The sequence below is a fragment of the Salmo trutta genome, chromosome 33 (assembly GCF_901001165.1).
Source record: "Salmo trutta chromosome 33, fSalTru1.1, whole genome shotgun sequence".
NCBI lineage: Eukaryota > Metazoa > Chordata > Actinopteri > Salmoniformes > Salmonidae > Salmo > Salmo trutta.
The window spans coordinates 21,842,020-21,857,540 of NC_042989.1; the positions used below are offsets into that span (position 1 = coordinate 21,842,020).

The 15,521-nt window shown below is 44.8% G+C and overlaps 1 protein-coding gene across 1 annotated transcript in view; it reads left to right on the plus strand.

The window, feature by feature from the left end:
• The first annotated feature begins 2,422 nt into the window (after positions 1-2,422).
• LOC115172090 (formin) overlaps positions 2,423-15,521 on the plus strand; it is a 63,028-nt gene continuing 49,929 nt past the window's right edge. The window contains exons 1-4 of the mRNA XM_029729275.1: positions 2,423-4,609; positions 4,938-5,058; positions 8,682-8,743; positions 10,294-10,997. Coding sequence (XP_029585135.1) covers positions 2,576-4,609; positions 4,938-5,058; positions 8,682-8,743; positions 10,294-10,997 — 2,921 coding nt within the window. The 5' untranslated portion in view covers positions 2,423-2,575. The remainder of the gene's footprint in view (positions 4,610-4,937; positions 5,059-8,681; positions 8,744-10,293; positions 10,998-15,521) is intronic.

The window sequence follows — 15,521 nt, forward strand, 5'->3', positions numbered from 1 at the left end:
ACTGTCTCAACATGAAGATACCCACATACTCATGTGTGGTGTGGCCTATGCTGGCATTGTAGTCATAGCATCCATTGTGGTGACTTGTTTTTCAAGTCACTTGTTACTTAATTGATAGACTGCTTTTCAAACATTGTACAGTAGTTGTGGCTAGGGCTGGGAATTGCCAGCGACCTCATGATGCAATATTTTCATGATACTTAGGTCCTGATACGATACGTATTAGGATTCTCACGATTCTATGCACAGTATGTAATCCGCAGAATAGGGTCTATAGGCATCGCTGGGCGGCAGCGTAGCCTAGTGGTTAGAGCGTTGGACTAGTAACTGAAAGGTCGCAAGATCGAATCACCGAGCTGACAAGGTACAAAATCTGTCATTCTGCCCCTGAACAAGGCAGTTAACCCACTGTTCCTAGGTCGTCTTTGAAAATAAGAATTTGTTCTTAACTGACTTGCCTAGTTAAATAAAGGTAAAATAAATATGTATTGTGATTTGATACTGTCCTAAAAATCACTAGTTGTAGTCAGTGGGAGATTTAAAGAAGAACCTCCTTACTGTCACTGTGACTCAGCTCCTCTCAGCCCTTCAATACAGGGTAAGTCGTGCTGAGGCCTGGCTATGTGGCTAGCTGATGGATTTACACTTAGTAAATTAAACACCAATGCTATTGATTTGATTACATAATAAGCCTCGCTACAGGCTTGACAGCCCCTGACTGACTATCTGTGGATTTGTTTTAAACCCCAGAAGATCAGAAATAATGTTTAAGTACAATAATAGTATTTTCTAATACATTACAAATATGAGTATCTAATATATTATTAATATTTACAGAGCTTTGTTATTAATGGCATGTTTTTGTCTTTGAACACAAACTGCATGTCTGGTTTGGTATGGGGCTCTAAATCACATTGACAACCATTGGTAATTCTTAATATTCCTATGTCTGAAGGAATGCAATGAACATTGGCTGCTAAGGCCAACTATGGGTACCCTCTGAAAGTTAAATGACCAAGCAGCCCTAATTTCACCAAGTACTTTTCAGGCCTCTGTGCTCTGTTTTGTGTTAAAGTCTGTCAAGTGGTAGTGCACATTGTGTTCAAATAAAAGTTGCATCGTGCTAGATAGATCGTTGAACCCATCGTACCTCTTTGAAGCAGCAGGTTTTGTAGACTATACATATTGTAGTGTTGCTTGTCTGTGTACACTCAATATAAACTCACTGTACTAGAAAACCTGTGTGATGATATGTATGTTTGCAGTTTATGATTTAGTGTCAAGACAAATCTTATCTAACGATATTCACACTCTGGGATGAAGAAATCAATACTTATTTTCCTCTCACCAAACTGTAGCAGCGTTAGCCCCTTGACGTTAGCGGAGCTACTGACGGCACAAGATTGCAGTGTTGGTCAGGGCTGGTCAGGGCTGGGCAGCAGCAGCAAACTGACTAATCACTACAGCTTAAGCCCTATGCTGTAATAGTACAGAGAGCAAAGAGCAGAGTAACACAGGGCTGGATCTCCCCTGCGGTCCACAACAGAGAGCTCCAGCTACCCTTGGCTGCCATTTTGCGGAAGTAAGAAGAAGTAACCGGACACCTGTGCTGCCTGCTGCCACAGTTCCCTCCCAGGCAGGGCGGGGGGAGGCGGGGCCAGACCGGATAGACCAGTGTGCCGCATTCTTTTCCAACCTGGAGGCTTTTCTCAGGAACACAGAGATCTTCTGTACACATATACACACAGGGAGAGAGGGGAAAGAACCATGCCAGGAGGGCAACTCGGACAGTAGCTCTGACTCAGGTCTCTGTACCTACACATACGGAAGGAGAGGAGAAGTGGAACCTTCCGGCCCAAATTCAAATAACTTGTTCCGTTGTTTTCCTGAGAAACTGAGAATTTGTTTCTCCTGGATTCCCAGGGAGATTATTCCGGGACATGCTTCCTGCCTCTGAACAGTTTGACGTGACCGGGCACGTCATTGGAATTCTGCTCTACAAAACTGGAAGTTCTGAAACTATGGAAAATGTGTCTGTGACATTTAATGTAGAGTAGAGGCTGTTTGTGATTGAAGAAAGTTGTCTATTCACAGCACAGCAAGGTTTTGTGTTGCCAAACGGGATTACAGGATAGCAGGGGTTATAGCTGGAGCCCTCCTGGAGAGGGTAAGAAGAGCTAGGGGATTTGTCCTCACAAAGGCCTTTTGTTCATTGGAACCAGTAGAAGTGGAACACAGCTTGGCAGGTTACACAGCTGGAGGTGTAAAGATGAGCCTTTTCTGACACTCTGAATGGACACACTGTGCTGGGCTAGCCTTTCTACCTGGCTGGCTGACTAGAAGTTACATTTTAGTCATTTAGTAGACACTCTTATCCAGAGTGACTTACAGGAGCAATTAGGGTTAAATACCTTGCTCAAGGGGCAAATCAACAGATTTTTCACCTAGTCGGCTCAGGGAATCAAACCAGCAACCTTTTGGTTACTGTCCCAACGCTCTTAACGCTAGGCTACCTGACGACCCAGAGTTCCCTGCCCGAAGTACATGCTACAGTGCAGTTAAGGGCTCTGTGAAAATGGACAGTGTAAGTAATAGCTCTGAGGGTCAGGGGAAGCAGCAATCCAATTTGTTCCGCAATAAGATATCCACTATGTTTACACGTGGGGACAAGACTGAGCCTCAGAGGCTGGCGGGAGAGACTGCGGTGCTGACGGCTTTCAGGACCCTGTCTGATGAAGAGAACGATCTCACAGGGGTCAGTGATCAAAGTGCCCTGGATGTTATCAGTGATGTGAGGGGTATGAGTGTGGTACTTCATAAAAGAGAGGCCCCTTTCCTTTATACTGAGGACAGGATTGAATCATGGGAGAATGAGTCCAGTAGCTTTGTGACCTCTCCTAACGCAGGCCAGGTGTCTGTTTCCCCGGCCGACCCAGGTCTGGTCCAGGTTACAATGGTGGAGATCTGTAGCGACACAGAGATGGAAGATGAGGAGGGGATCAGCAGCCTCAGCCAATCGGACAAGCATGACGCCCCTGGAATTTCCTTCCCACCTGACGATACAATGGTGGAGATCTGTAGCGACACAGAGATGGAAGATGAGGAGGGGATCAGCAGCCTCAGCCAATCGGACAAGCATGACGCCCCTGGAATGTCCTTCCCACCTGACGATGACCAGTGGACTGTGGCAGTGTTCGATGATAACAAGGGTCAGCTGCCACCCGTTGGCCCAGTGAGAGGTGCCATTGAGACAGACTTAAAGCTGCCTGTGTTTAAGCCACATAGTCTTGTGGAGGGATCCCTCAAAGACACCTCTGTTCTGTACTCTGCAAGGTTTATGGGCAGATCTAACAGTGGGACAGATCTTGGACTGCTGTCCTCTGTCTCCAAAACACAAGTGCCTGGAGACGGCTGCAGCACCGACCTCTACACTGATCCCAGGCCTGTGGAGGTGGGTGTGGATGCAGCAGCCATGGGTGCAAATTGGTCCAGCCATCATCACCACAAAGTAGCCAAAGGCGTCAGCACCTGCCAGGAGGTTTTGGGCCTTACTGACATGTGTGCTGGAGACAACTCTGCAGTGGCTTCACCTCTTAACTTGTCTCTCACCTCTGAACCCCAGACATCAGAGGAAGCAGCAGACGACACTGCCTTGCAGTCAGTGTCTGGACAGAGGAAGGAGATTTTGGGGGAAAACACTGGAACTGAGGAGCATAAAGATCATGTCCACTGCCTGGACTCCCCCTCCACCCTCTCTGAGTCAAAGCCACCTGAAGCAGCAGAGACATCTTATCCTAGCCTGGAGAAGCAGCCTGACACTGAAGTGAGAAAAGGTATTTTAAGGACTGGTCTGTCCGTGTCGCGTGTTCCTGGAGAGTCCCCAACTGACAGCCAGCCAAATGGCACTCCTGTCTCTGTCTCACCCAGGGGCCAAGGCGACATGCCTGTCAAAAGGAGGCCCGACAAAGACTCACCCTCCGCCTCCCCCACCAGTGGCACAGTCTCCTCCCATGCCCCCTCCTTCCAGCTGCCTGCCCTGTTCAGTGGACTGCGGGTTCTGAAGAAAGGGGCTGTGGGGGAGGAAAGGGAGACAGTGTCTGAGATCAAACAGAGAGACGCTGACCTGGCCCTTCTGAGCCTAAAGAAGACCGTCAACAAAGCCAATAACTTCCCTGAGCAGATCACCTCCAGTAGCCGCACCCCCAAGAAACGTCCCGAGCCCAAACATGTGTCTGAGACCAAGAGTAATCTCCTGGGGCAGCTCAGCCAGCTGCTCAACCTTGACGGGACCAAGGCCGAGGACAAGCCGGACTCACTGCTAGAGCTCAGAGACAGGGAGCCTGAGAGGGGGGAGAAGGGGGCGACAGACAAGGGTCCAGATCTGATCCCCACCACCCCACCAGCAGACAGCAGGAAAGCCTCAGACACAACATTAAACACTTTTAATAGTCTCTTCAGCTCCAAACCTGCTAAAAGGGATACAGCGGATCCTGTGGATTTAGAGGCTGTCAAGAAAAGAAATAAAAGTGAGAAGGACCTGCTGAAATCCATCTTTGAGAGAACCTCCAAGTCTCCCAGCAGTGAGCAAAAAGCTCCAGCAGAGTCTAAAGTATGTACTGTTTGTGTCTAACTCAAAGGTTTATTCCTTCTGTATTTTATAGAACCCTATTGTTTGTTTGTTCTCAGATCATCAAGGTTTTGAAATGTAGGAATGCAGAGCCATTTGAAGTGTATGTTGTGTTTTGTTGTGACCTGCAAGGCAGACAGGACAGTAGGGTATTAGTTTTGGTCCTGATCTTGATTTGAGATGTTCTCATGTCTTATCACATGTTGACTTTTCAGTCAGATTGCAGATACTCTTATCCTGGGCACCAACTGTTCTGTAAGTCTGTATGTTCTGTGTTAATTGAGGAATGATCTGCTGTCTTTCCTCCCAGTCTGAAGTCACCTCCCCTACAGACAGTGAGGACCGGACCCCCGGGCGGCTCCAGGCCATCTGGCCCCCGCCCAAGCCCAAGGATGAGGAGGAGAAGGTGGGGCTCAGGTACACCGAAGCAGGTAAGGACCTGCGCCATCCTGGAGCTCTCCACTTACTCTACACCGCATCTAAAGTCTCATACAATGTCCTGTTAGAAATGCATGTATGCTGTTGTCTTCCTTAACTAATTCTCACAAGACAAGATAGTCTTAACAAAAATAAACTGAGTGCCTCCTCCCTGTTTTATCCAGGGCAGGCGCTCTCCTTGCATAATCGGTCTATTTAGTCTAATTGAGAGGTGACACAAACATGTAGTGCAGCCCTGCTGGTATCTACAGAGCCAGCTAATCCCAGTGACGGGGTGTAAAATAACCTTAAATCCATTTAAAGCAGGAACGCACTGAAACCTTCCCTCCACAGTAATGCTGCTGTCTGTTGAGACGTCTGGTAGAATCACACAGTATAGTGGAGCTTTGGGAGGTAGTTTGGGGATAGGCTGGGGGTGGGCAGCCTGCCATTCTCTCAGCCTGTCTCTCTTTGAAGAAGAATACTCACACAAATAGGGTAAAGGCACGGAGGACTCTAAATAGGCTGATCTGATTACATTACAGGGAGAAGTTCATTTATCTTAATGTGTTGGTTGCAGAAAACCTGCTGTACTGGAGCAGAGCAAGTATGTGGCAGCTATATCAGGCCATCTCATGGAGTTTGGAAGGTGGAGGAAAACATGTTTACGTGTGTGTGTGTGTGTGTGTGTGTGTGCACATCCATGCTGTAGGCACGCACCCACACACACACCATTACCATTAACTCTCGTGCTTTCACTCTCTCAGAATTTTAGCCTTGAAACAGCATTGTTGGTTTGTTCAAACTGCTTGTGTAACCCTAATTATTTTGCTTAACTATCTATTGTTTACCCCGAAGGGCCCGATGATAAAGAGTCTGGTTACCATTAAGTTATTTTCTATAGTTTAATCATTCCAAGTAGCAGTAACACAAACTTTAGGGGCACAACAGGTTACATCTTCACTTATCTGTCACACATTATCTCTCATGTGAATTCCTCCTCACGTGCAGGTGAGTCTGGGAAGGGTATTTTCAGAAGTCCCAACATAAAATACATACTGCAATGCCATAATAAAAGTCTCAGATACACATTGCATGTTTATGATTATATACTGAACAAAAATATAAATGCAACATTTAACAATTTAAAAGATTTTACTGAGTTACAGTTCATATAAGGAAATCTGTAATTTGAAATAAATTCATTAAGCCCTAATTTATGGATTTCACATGACTGGGAATACAGATATCTTTTTTTTTAAGTAGGGGCGTGGATCAGAAAACCAGTCAGTATCTAGTGTGACCACCATTTTCCTCATGTAGTGCGAGACATTTCCTTCTCATAGAGTTGAGAGCATCCCTAACATGCTCAATGGATGACATGTCTGGTGAGTATGCAGGCCATGGAAGAACTGGGACATTTTCAGCTTCCAGGAATTGTGTACAGATCCTTGCGACATTGGGCCATGCATTATGATGCTGAAACATGAGGGAAGGGCAGCAGATGAATGGCACGACAATGGGACTCAGGATCTCGTCACGGTATCTCTGTGCATTCAAATTGCCATCGATAAAATGCAATTGTGTTCATTGTCCGTAGCTTATGCCTGCCCATAGCATAACCCCACCGCCACCATGGGGCACTCTGTTCACAACATTGACATCAGTAAACCGCTCGCCAACACAAAGCCATGCACACTGTCTGCCATCTACCCGGTACAGTTGAAACCGGGATTCATCCATGAAGAGCACACTTCTCCAGCGTGCCAGTGGCCATCGAAGGCGAGCATTTGCCCACTGAAGTCAGTTACGAAACCATGGTGAGGACGACCAGCACACAGATGAGCGTCCCTAAGACGCTTGCTGACAGTTTGTGCAGAAACTATTCGCTTGTGCAAACCCACAGTTTCATCAACTGTCCGGGTGGCTGGTCTCAGACGATCGCGCAGGCGAAGAAGCCGGATGTGGAGGTCCTAGGCTGGTGTTGTTAGACATGGTCTGCGCTTGTGAGGCTGGTTGGACGTACTGCCAAATTCTCTGAAGCGACGTTGGTAGAGAAATTAACATTACATTCTCTGGCAACAGCTCTGGTGGACATTCCTGCAGTCAGCATTCCAATTTTGCACGCTCCCTGAAAACTTCAGACATCTGTGGCATTGTGTTGTGTGGCAAAACTGCACATTTTAGAGTGGCCCTTTATTGTCCCCAGCGGAAGGTGCACCTGTGTAATGATCATGTTGTTTAATCATCTTATTGATATGCCACACCTGTCAGGTGGATGGATTATCTTGGCAAGGAGATATGCTCACTAACAGGGATGTAAACATATTTGTGTCATTTTTTGTTTAACAAAATAATATTTTTGTGAGTATGGAACTTTTCTGGGAACTTTTATTTCAGCTCATGAAACATGGGACCAACACTTTACATGTTGCATTTATATAGATTTTTCAGTATAAAATATAGATTTCTTATTCTAAAACCATGGCTACACTTACATACTTTAAAACACCAAACAAGCATACTGTGATATCCCCTCTACAACAGATTGCTTAGCGCAAATAGCTTTACTGCTGAGTGTGCTAACTTGTTCATACTGCCAGAAGCTCTTTATATAGTTCACTGCACAATTAGATGAAAAAAACACCTATTTTGATGTGGTTGTCGAAGACATTGTTATTCTCACATACACTGAGTGTACAAAACATTGAAATATTATAAATTGAAGTGCCTTTGAACGGGGTATAGTAGTAGGTGCCAGGTGTACCGGTTTATGTCAAGAACTGCAACTCTGCTGGGTTTTTCACACTCAACAGTCTCCCATGTGTATCAAGAATGGTCCACCACCCAAAGGACATTCAGCCAACTTGACACAACTGTGGGAAGCACTCGGGTCAACATGGGCCAGCATCCCTGTGGAACGCTTTCGACATCTTGTAAAGTCCATGCCCCGACGAACTGAGGCTGTTTTGAGAGCAAAAGGAGGGGTGCAACTCAATATTAGGAAGGTGTTCTTAATGTTTTTCACTCTCAGTGTATGTTGTCCTTATAAACTATATATTACTATAGTTTATTGTGGGATAACGAGGCAACATAAATAAAGCAGTCTTTGAAAATTCAATATCTTTCACGGTACCAGCAAGGACATTAAAAACAGGTTGGTTTAGTTTCCTAAATAGGCGCTTTTACTGGCATAGCTGTAACTGATCCACCCTACAGTAACTGTTGTCAGATGTTACTGTTGTCTTAAAAAGTAGATTCATGTCCTTTATTGTTCTTCAAGTGGTCCGTCGAGACAAAGGCATGTCTCTTTTGTCTCTCAACATCAGCCTAGCGTAATATGAAAGAGGAGAGGATGATGTTTTACTGCCATATTAGTTACCCCTGCAATGATAGGTTAATCTTGTGTGCATGTCACTATTTTACTAGTTAATGTATGATCACAGAGTAAATTATCTCATGAATGGCCAGTAAATTTGGTGGCTTTTGAAAGTGTCATCTCTGGCAGACATTAAAATAATCCTTCAAACTAATGTGACATTTGAGATGGTCATATGCTGTGTAATTGTATTTATGTAGAAATATTTATTACATTATGGTGTCCTACAGTAAGTGTCTGTGCTCTTTTCGCTCACAGAGCACCAGGCTGCCCTCTTACAGCTGAAGAGAGAATGCAAAGAGGAGTTGGAGAAAGTACATGTAAGTTAATCTCCTTGTTCGAAGCAGTTCACTACATATAGTTCCTACTGGTTTCAGCACTGGGGTTTGTTTCAATGAAGAGAGAGAGAGAGGTTTGCAGATGTAGTCACCTCACCATGTCCTCCTGGAATGTAATCACAAAGTAACTTATAGTTAGGGAACCCAGGAAACTGCAGTTTTCTTCAGAGACACTAGATGTCACCAATCAACCACAGAAGCAAAGCCAACCCTTGTCTTTAGTGACTGGACTTTCCACGCTTGATGTCTGAGCTTGTCCCATAGTGTAGTTAACACTTCTCTTCATCACCATAGAACACTTACAGCCTTTAGTGTCTATCTAAATGTTATTGGCCTCACCTGTTGGGCTTATTCAAAACTGTATGTCAAAGTGGGTCTGGTGTCATCTTTTGACTCCTTCACATGGTCATTTCAACTAAAGCATCTCAGTAATTGACACACCTCTGTGGCATAACACTGTTGTCAGTCCCCAGGTTTTATCAGCATAGAAATGATCAAATGTGTTGGACTCTGTTTGAATGACAGTGCTCACCTCCAGTAGGACAGACCACATTCACATTTGATATGCGGTCAGCGTTGACTCTGGAAGCTGTGATGTCCTCATATGAAATAAGATCACCATTTACAACCTGGATGCACACAGAGATCTAATTTACTGAACTGTCTCTCTGCAACTGGAAATGTCTCCATTGTTTCTTGTAAGATCTAGTTTTGAGTTCACCCTATGAAGTTAGTAGATTCCAAGGAAGCACTAAAACGCATTGTTTGTTCAACTGAGCCACCAGTGCCAAGGTGGTGCAACTGAAAACAGTATTTCAAATAGTTTCTCACAGGTCTCAGTGGAGTGGTCAAATGTATTGGTTATGTTTTCTCTGTCTTCCAAGAACAGCCTGAGATTAATAAGAATGCATGTCAAAACATGCCAGATGATAGAACTGTTGACCTTATTTATGGAACAATTTTTTTGAAGATCAAGCTTATGGGAGCAAAATGTTTGGAAAGTGTGTCTTAAAATTACTATTATTACAGCAGTGCTGAATCAGCAGCTATAGGTTACTCTGTCTTCCTCTGTGTGTTACCCTGTCATTTGTCCCTGATCCCTTGCATTAGGCCATGATATTGACACTCCTAAATATGTAGTTAAACCATGAGAAAGGACAGAAACGTGCCTAACACATTTTCCTAGCTGACCACATGCTAACAAGGAACATGTGTCGGATACATAGCAAAATATTTTCCTTTTCACTTTTCCTCAAGTTTGTCTGGATTGTGTTGATGTTTGAAACGTCTATCAACATCCAGCTTATTAGATCTTCATTATGTTGTCAGTCATTGTACTTTTCGGTTGGAGATGAAAGATTGGAATGAAAATGAGTGGGCATGTTAGAATTACTACATTTCATCTCATGAAGGTCATGATGAACATTTTGAGTCACTCAGGGGTCTTTTTGGAGCCCCACAGTATGTGATTCTGTTTCATATGGCTGATTTGGGATGTTTCTGACTGATCTCTGTGCTCCTGCTCCACACAGGCAGACTTTGAGCTACAGATCTTCCAGGTGCGAGGGGAGCATGCTGTCGACATGTCCCATCTGGAGGGAGTGATCTGCATGATGCAGACAGACCGTCAACAGGCCTTCAGCCTGGGACACGAGAGGGGCGAGCTCCGTGAGGCCTGCGTGTCCACCGAGGACGACCTGCCTCCCAAAACTTTTCGGAATGTCTGCATCCAGACAGACAGGGAGACCTTCCTCAGGACGCCCGAGGGTGAGGCCAGTCGGCCCGGTCTCAGCCCCAGTCAGAACGTGCCTAAGAAACTCAACCTGGACTCCATCAACCTGAGTCTGCATGGAGGAGCCTCAGGGCTCCCCGGCCCACCTCCCCCGCCCCCTCCTCCCCTTCCTCCCCTCCCTGGCCAATCAGGACCGCCTCCTCCTCCTCCACCTCCCCCTCCCCCGTTACCTGGCAACATGGGGCCACCGCCTCCACCCCCCCTCCCAGGTTTTGGTCCCCCACCTCCCCCACCTCCCCCTCCCCCTCCTCCGGGGTTACCTGGAGCTGGCCCTCCTCTTCCTCCCCCTCCACCTGGGTGTGCCCCACCTCCTCCTCCTGGGGGTGGATTATTTGGGTTTGGGTTCAGCCAGGCAGCAGAGAAGGCCCCGAGGAAACCTGCGTTGGAACCTGCTACTCCTATGAAGCCTCTATACTGGACGAGGATACAGATCCAAGACAATAAGTATGTACTACTTCTATAGCCCATTCACAAGCTTTATTATCATCCCTATCTCCCCAGTGTGTCACTGCCATCCAGTATAGAGACACTGTCATTCAGTAATGCATCAGGCTGGGTTGACCTCCCCTGCACCAGTACTCTGGATGAGAACAGGTGCCCCAGTGAGATGTAGTGGATTATTCAGCTAATTTCCAGTGGCTGTGGTTTGTACTGCTGGATACCAGGCTCACAGCTTTATGGCCTTGTATTTCTATGGCTGGATTAGTAGAGGAAGTTGACTTGTGGTTCACACTCTCTGGTCCTGGCCAATGATGGAGGGTTGAGTGGGCCACAGCGGTTTCATGTCTGCTATAAAGTTTACAGGAGAACAGAATTAAACAGGACTCTTAACTGTAACAAGTTTTTGGGCTAATGGACATTATGAGGGGAAATACAGTACACTTTGAAATAAGGCCAGGTTAACGAACAAATGTGAAGATAAACACAATTTGACTGTGTACACAGTGCAGGCTTTATGAGGAACCTGTAATAGGAAGGAATAGTTAGCACTAGTGTTTCCCCTAGGATTTCTTTCAGCAAATTTAGCAGGGGATTATTGGAATCTTCCTGCAGGGTGGGGTGGGGTGGGGTACATCTTCTACATGCATATAGGGGAAATGCATACATGACATACAGGGGAATGGCATACATGATATACAATGCCTTCGGAAATTATTCAGACCCCTTAACTTTTTCCACATTTTGTTAGGTTATAGCCTTTTTCTAAAATGGATGAAATAAATGTAAAAAAAACTCAGCAATCTACACACAATGCCCCATGATGACAAAGCGAAAACAGGTTTTTAGAAATGTTTGCAAATGTATTACAAATAAAAAACAGAAATAACTTATTTACATAAGTATTCAGACCAATTGCTATGAAACTCAAAATTGAGCTCAGGTGCATCCTGTTTCCATTGATCATCCTTGAGATGTTTCTACAACCTGATTGGAGTCCACCTGTGGTAAATTCAATTGATTGGACATGATTTGGAAAGGCATCCACCTGTCAATATAAGGTCTCACAGTTGACAGTGCATGTCAGGGCAGAAGCCACTAAAGGCACAATACAACCAGCTTGGAATTTGCCAAAAGGCAAAAGATTCTCTTGTCTGATGAAAACAAGATTGAACTCTTTGGCCTGAATGCCAAGCGTCACGTCTGGATGAAACCAGGCACAATCCCTACGGTGAAGAATGGTGGTGGTACCATCATGCTGTGGGGATGTTCGCCGTGGCAGGGACCGAGAGACTAGTCAGGATCGAGGCAAAGATGAACGGAGATAAGTCAGGAGCGATCCTTTTTGAAAACCTGCTCCAGAGCCCTCAGGACCTCAGACTGGGGTGAAGGTTCACCTTCCAACAGGACAACAACCCTAAGCACACAGCCAAGACAACGCAGGAGTGACTTCGGGACAAGTCTCTGAATGTCGTTGAGTGGCCCAGCCAGAGCCCAGACTTGAACCCGATCGAACATCTCTGGAGAGACCTGAAAATATTTGTGCAGCGACGCTCCCAATCCAACCTGACAGAGCTTGAGAGGATGTGCAGAGAAAAATGGGAGAAACTCACCAAATACAGGTGTGCCAAGCTTCTAACGTCATACCTGTAACGGGCGTCGTAAGGATTGGACCAAGGTGCAGCGGGAACGTGTATACTCATCCTCTTTATTAAATCAAAAGAAGGAAAAACAAACAAATCACGTATACAAAACAACGACCGACACTAAACAGTCTTGTCAGGTGCACAGACACAAAACAGGAAACAACTACCCACAAATCCCATTACAAAAACACCCCTATACATAGGACCTTCAATCAGAGGCAACGAGTAACAGCTGCCTCCAATTGAAGGTCAATCCAATGAACTAAACATAGAAATAGATAGACTAGACTGAACATAGAAATACACTAACATAGAACATAGACCAAAAAACCCCGGAACACATAAAACAAACACCCCTCTTACATAAGTACATAGCCCAACAAACCCCGAACCACATAAAACAAACACCCCCTGCCACGTCCTGACCAAACTACAATAACAAATAACCCCTTTACTGGTCAGGACGTGACAATACCCAAGAAGACTCCATTCTGTAATCTACTGCCAAAGGCGCTTCAACAAAGTACTCAGTAAAAGGTCTGAATACTTATGTAAATGTGATATTTCAGTTTTGTATTTTTTTTATAAATTAGCAAAAATGTATAAAAACCTGTTTTTGCATTGTCATTATGGGGTATTGTGTGTAGATTGATGAGGGGAAAAAACGATTTAATTAATTTTAGAATAAGGCTGTCACGTAACAAAATGTGGAAAAAGTCAAGGGGTCTGAATACTTTCCGAATGCACTATATAGGGGAATTGCATACATGTCATATAGGGGAATTGCATACATGACATATAGGAGAATTGCATACATGATATATAGGGGAATTGAATACATGACATATAGGGAAATTGCATACATGACAAATAGGGTAAATGCATAAATGACAATAGAGGGATGATCCAGTCATTTATAAATGTTGTCTACCGTGGAATCACAAAGGCTTTGTGGAGTTTATGTAGATTTACTTTCCCAACATTTTCTGACATTGTTTCCTCCACTGCAGCGTGCTGGAGACAGTCAGAGCCCATTGCATGGAGTTATTTGAGTTGGTCCATTTGAAGGCAATATGAAATGAAAGGGTGGATTTTCAGGAGTAACATTATGTTCTTGGTTAAAGCCTATTCTGGGCTGTCTCAGACAGATATTTTCACCACCGCTGTGGGAAGCCAATAGCAAATAGGACCCAATTGGACTCACTTCACTCTAATTGAGTCTCTGGCTATGTGGTTGATTGCTGTGGTATTTCAGCCATGACTAGCTTGCCAACTTTTTAGAATGTTTGTTGAGTTCACTTTGTCTCCACAGTTGTAAAATGTCTCCTCTCTGGAGGAACAGCCCGGGCCTGCCAAACCCTGACCTCATGACTGGACAGTAGAGAGAACCCAAACACATTTAAGGCATATCTACTGTATATACAGTATGGAGACAGTGCTTTAACCTACATCTACAGAAGCAGTGTAAAAAGTGTCAAACAGTAGGCCTATTACATTTTACAAAGAGATCCTTTATAGAAAGTTGCTAAATCATGCAACATTACACAGTAGTATCAGTGGATTAGCTCTACTTTGAAAGTTAACATGACCTGTTACACACTGAGTATACAAAACATTAAGAACACCTGCATCTTTCCATGACAGACTGACCAGGTGAATACAAGTGAAAGCTATGATCCCTTATTGATGTCACTTGTTAATTCCACCTCAATCAGTGTAGATGAAGGGGAGGGGACAGGTTAAAGAAGGGTTTTTAAGCCTTGACACAATTGAGATATGGACTGTGTATGTGTGCCATTCAGAGGGTGGTTGGGCAAGACAAAATAGGTAAGTGCCTTTGAACGGGGTATGGTAGTAGGTGCCAGGCACACCGGTTTGTGAAAAGAACTGCAACGCTGCTGGGTTTTTCATGCTCAACAGTTTCCGGTGTATATCAAGAAAGGTCCACCACCCAAAAGATATCCAGCCGACTTGACACAACTGTGGGAAGCATTGGAGTCAACATGGGCCAGCATCCCTGTGGAACTCTTTCAACACTTTGTAAAGTCCATGCCCCAACAAATTGAGGCTGTTCTGAGGGCAAAAAGAGGGGTGCAACTCAATATTAGGATGGTGTTCCTAATGTTTGGTATACTCAGTATACATACAGTAAGTCTGCTCACGTGGGTGGGTCCTGATGAACCTGTCTCAATAAATCTGCTGCCTGTGAAGCTGCCTGACCTGGCCTATAAACAGGCTGAGTTATGGCTGACTTCATCTTCCTGTCCCTGCATTATCAGAGACTAGGAGGCTGGATCACGTATCATGCCGAGTCTAAGGCTACCACACTGTCTGACCCAAGGGGTAGTTGTCTTCTGTGAGTTAAAAGAGGAATGGAAAGTAATGGTAGCAGAGCAGGGCTGAACTCTGGAAGACTCCTGTACAGAGACATCTTCAGACTCCCTCTCTGTTTGCTTTCAGCGTTACCCAGCAACAGAGGAAACAGAATACCTCCTATCTTCCTGGTAGTTTATTTGAAATGCTCCTTTAGTGCTGAAATCTCACATCTCAAACTCAGCGACACTTCACTCACATCATTTTCAGAAGCCTCAGTCATAAATGTCACTTTATTAAAAAGTGGAAATGCATTCTTCAAATTCTCACTCCAGCAAACGTCTGCTATAAATCAAAAGATGGAAGTAAACACAGGACAGCCCGAGTAAACATCAAATAAACTGCTTCATATCTGTTTATCTCTGTCACAGGACAATTTGTACTGAGCAGTCCACTAGCTATTCTACTTTTCCCAGGAAGTCACCTCTGTAACGCACTCTTCTTTCATCACAGTAACACTGTCACTAAAGAGGTTCACATGTTGAATTGGGGTGCTCCTCAGCATATGGAA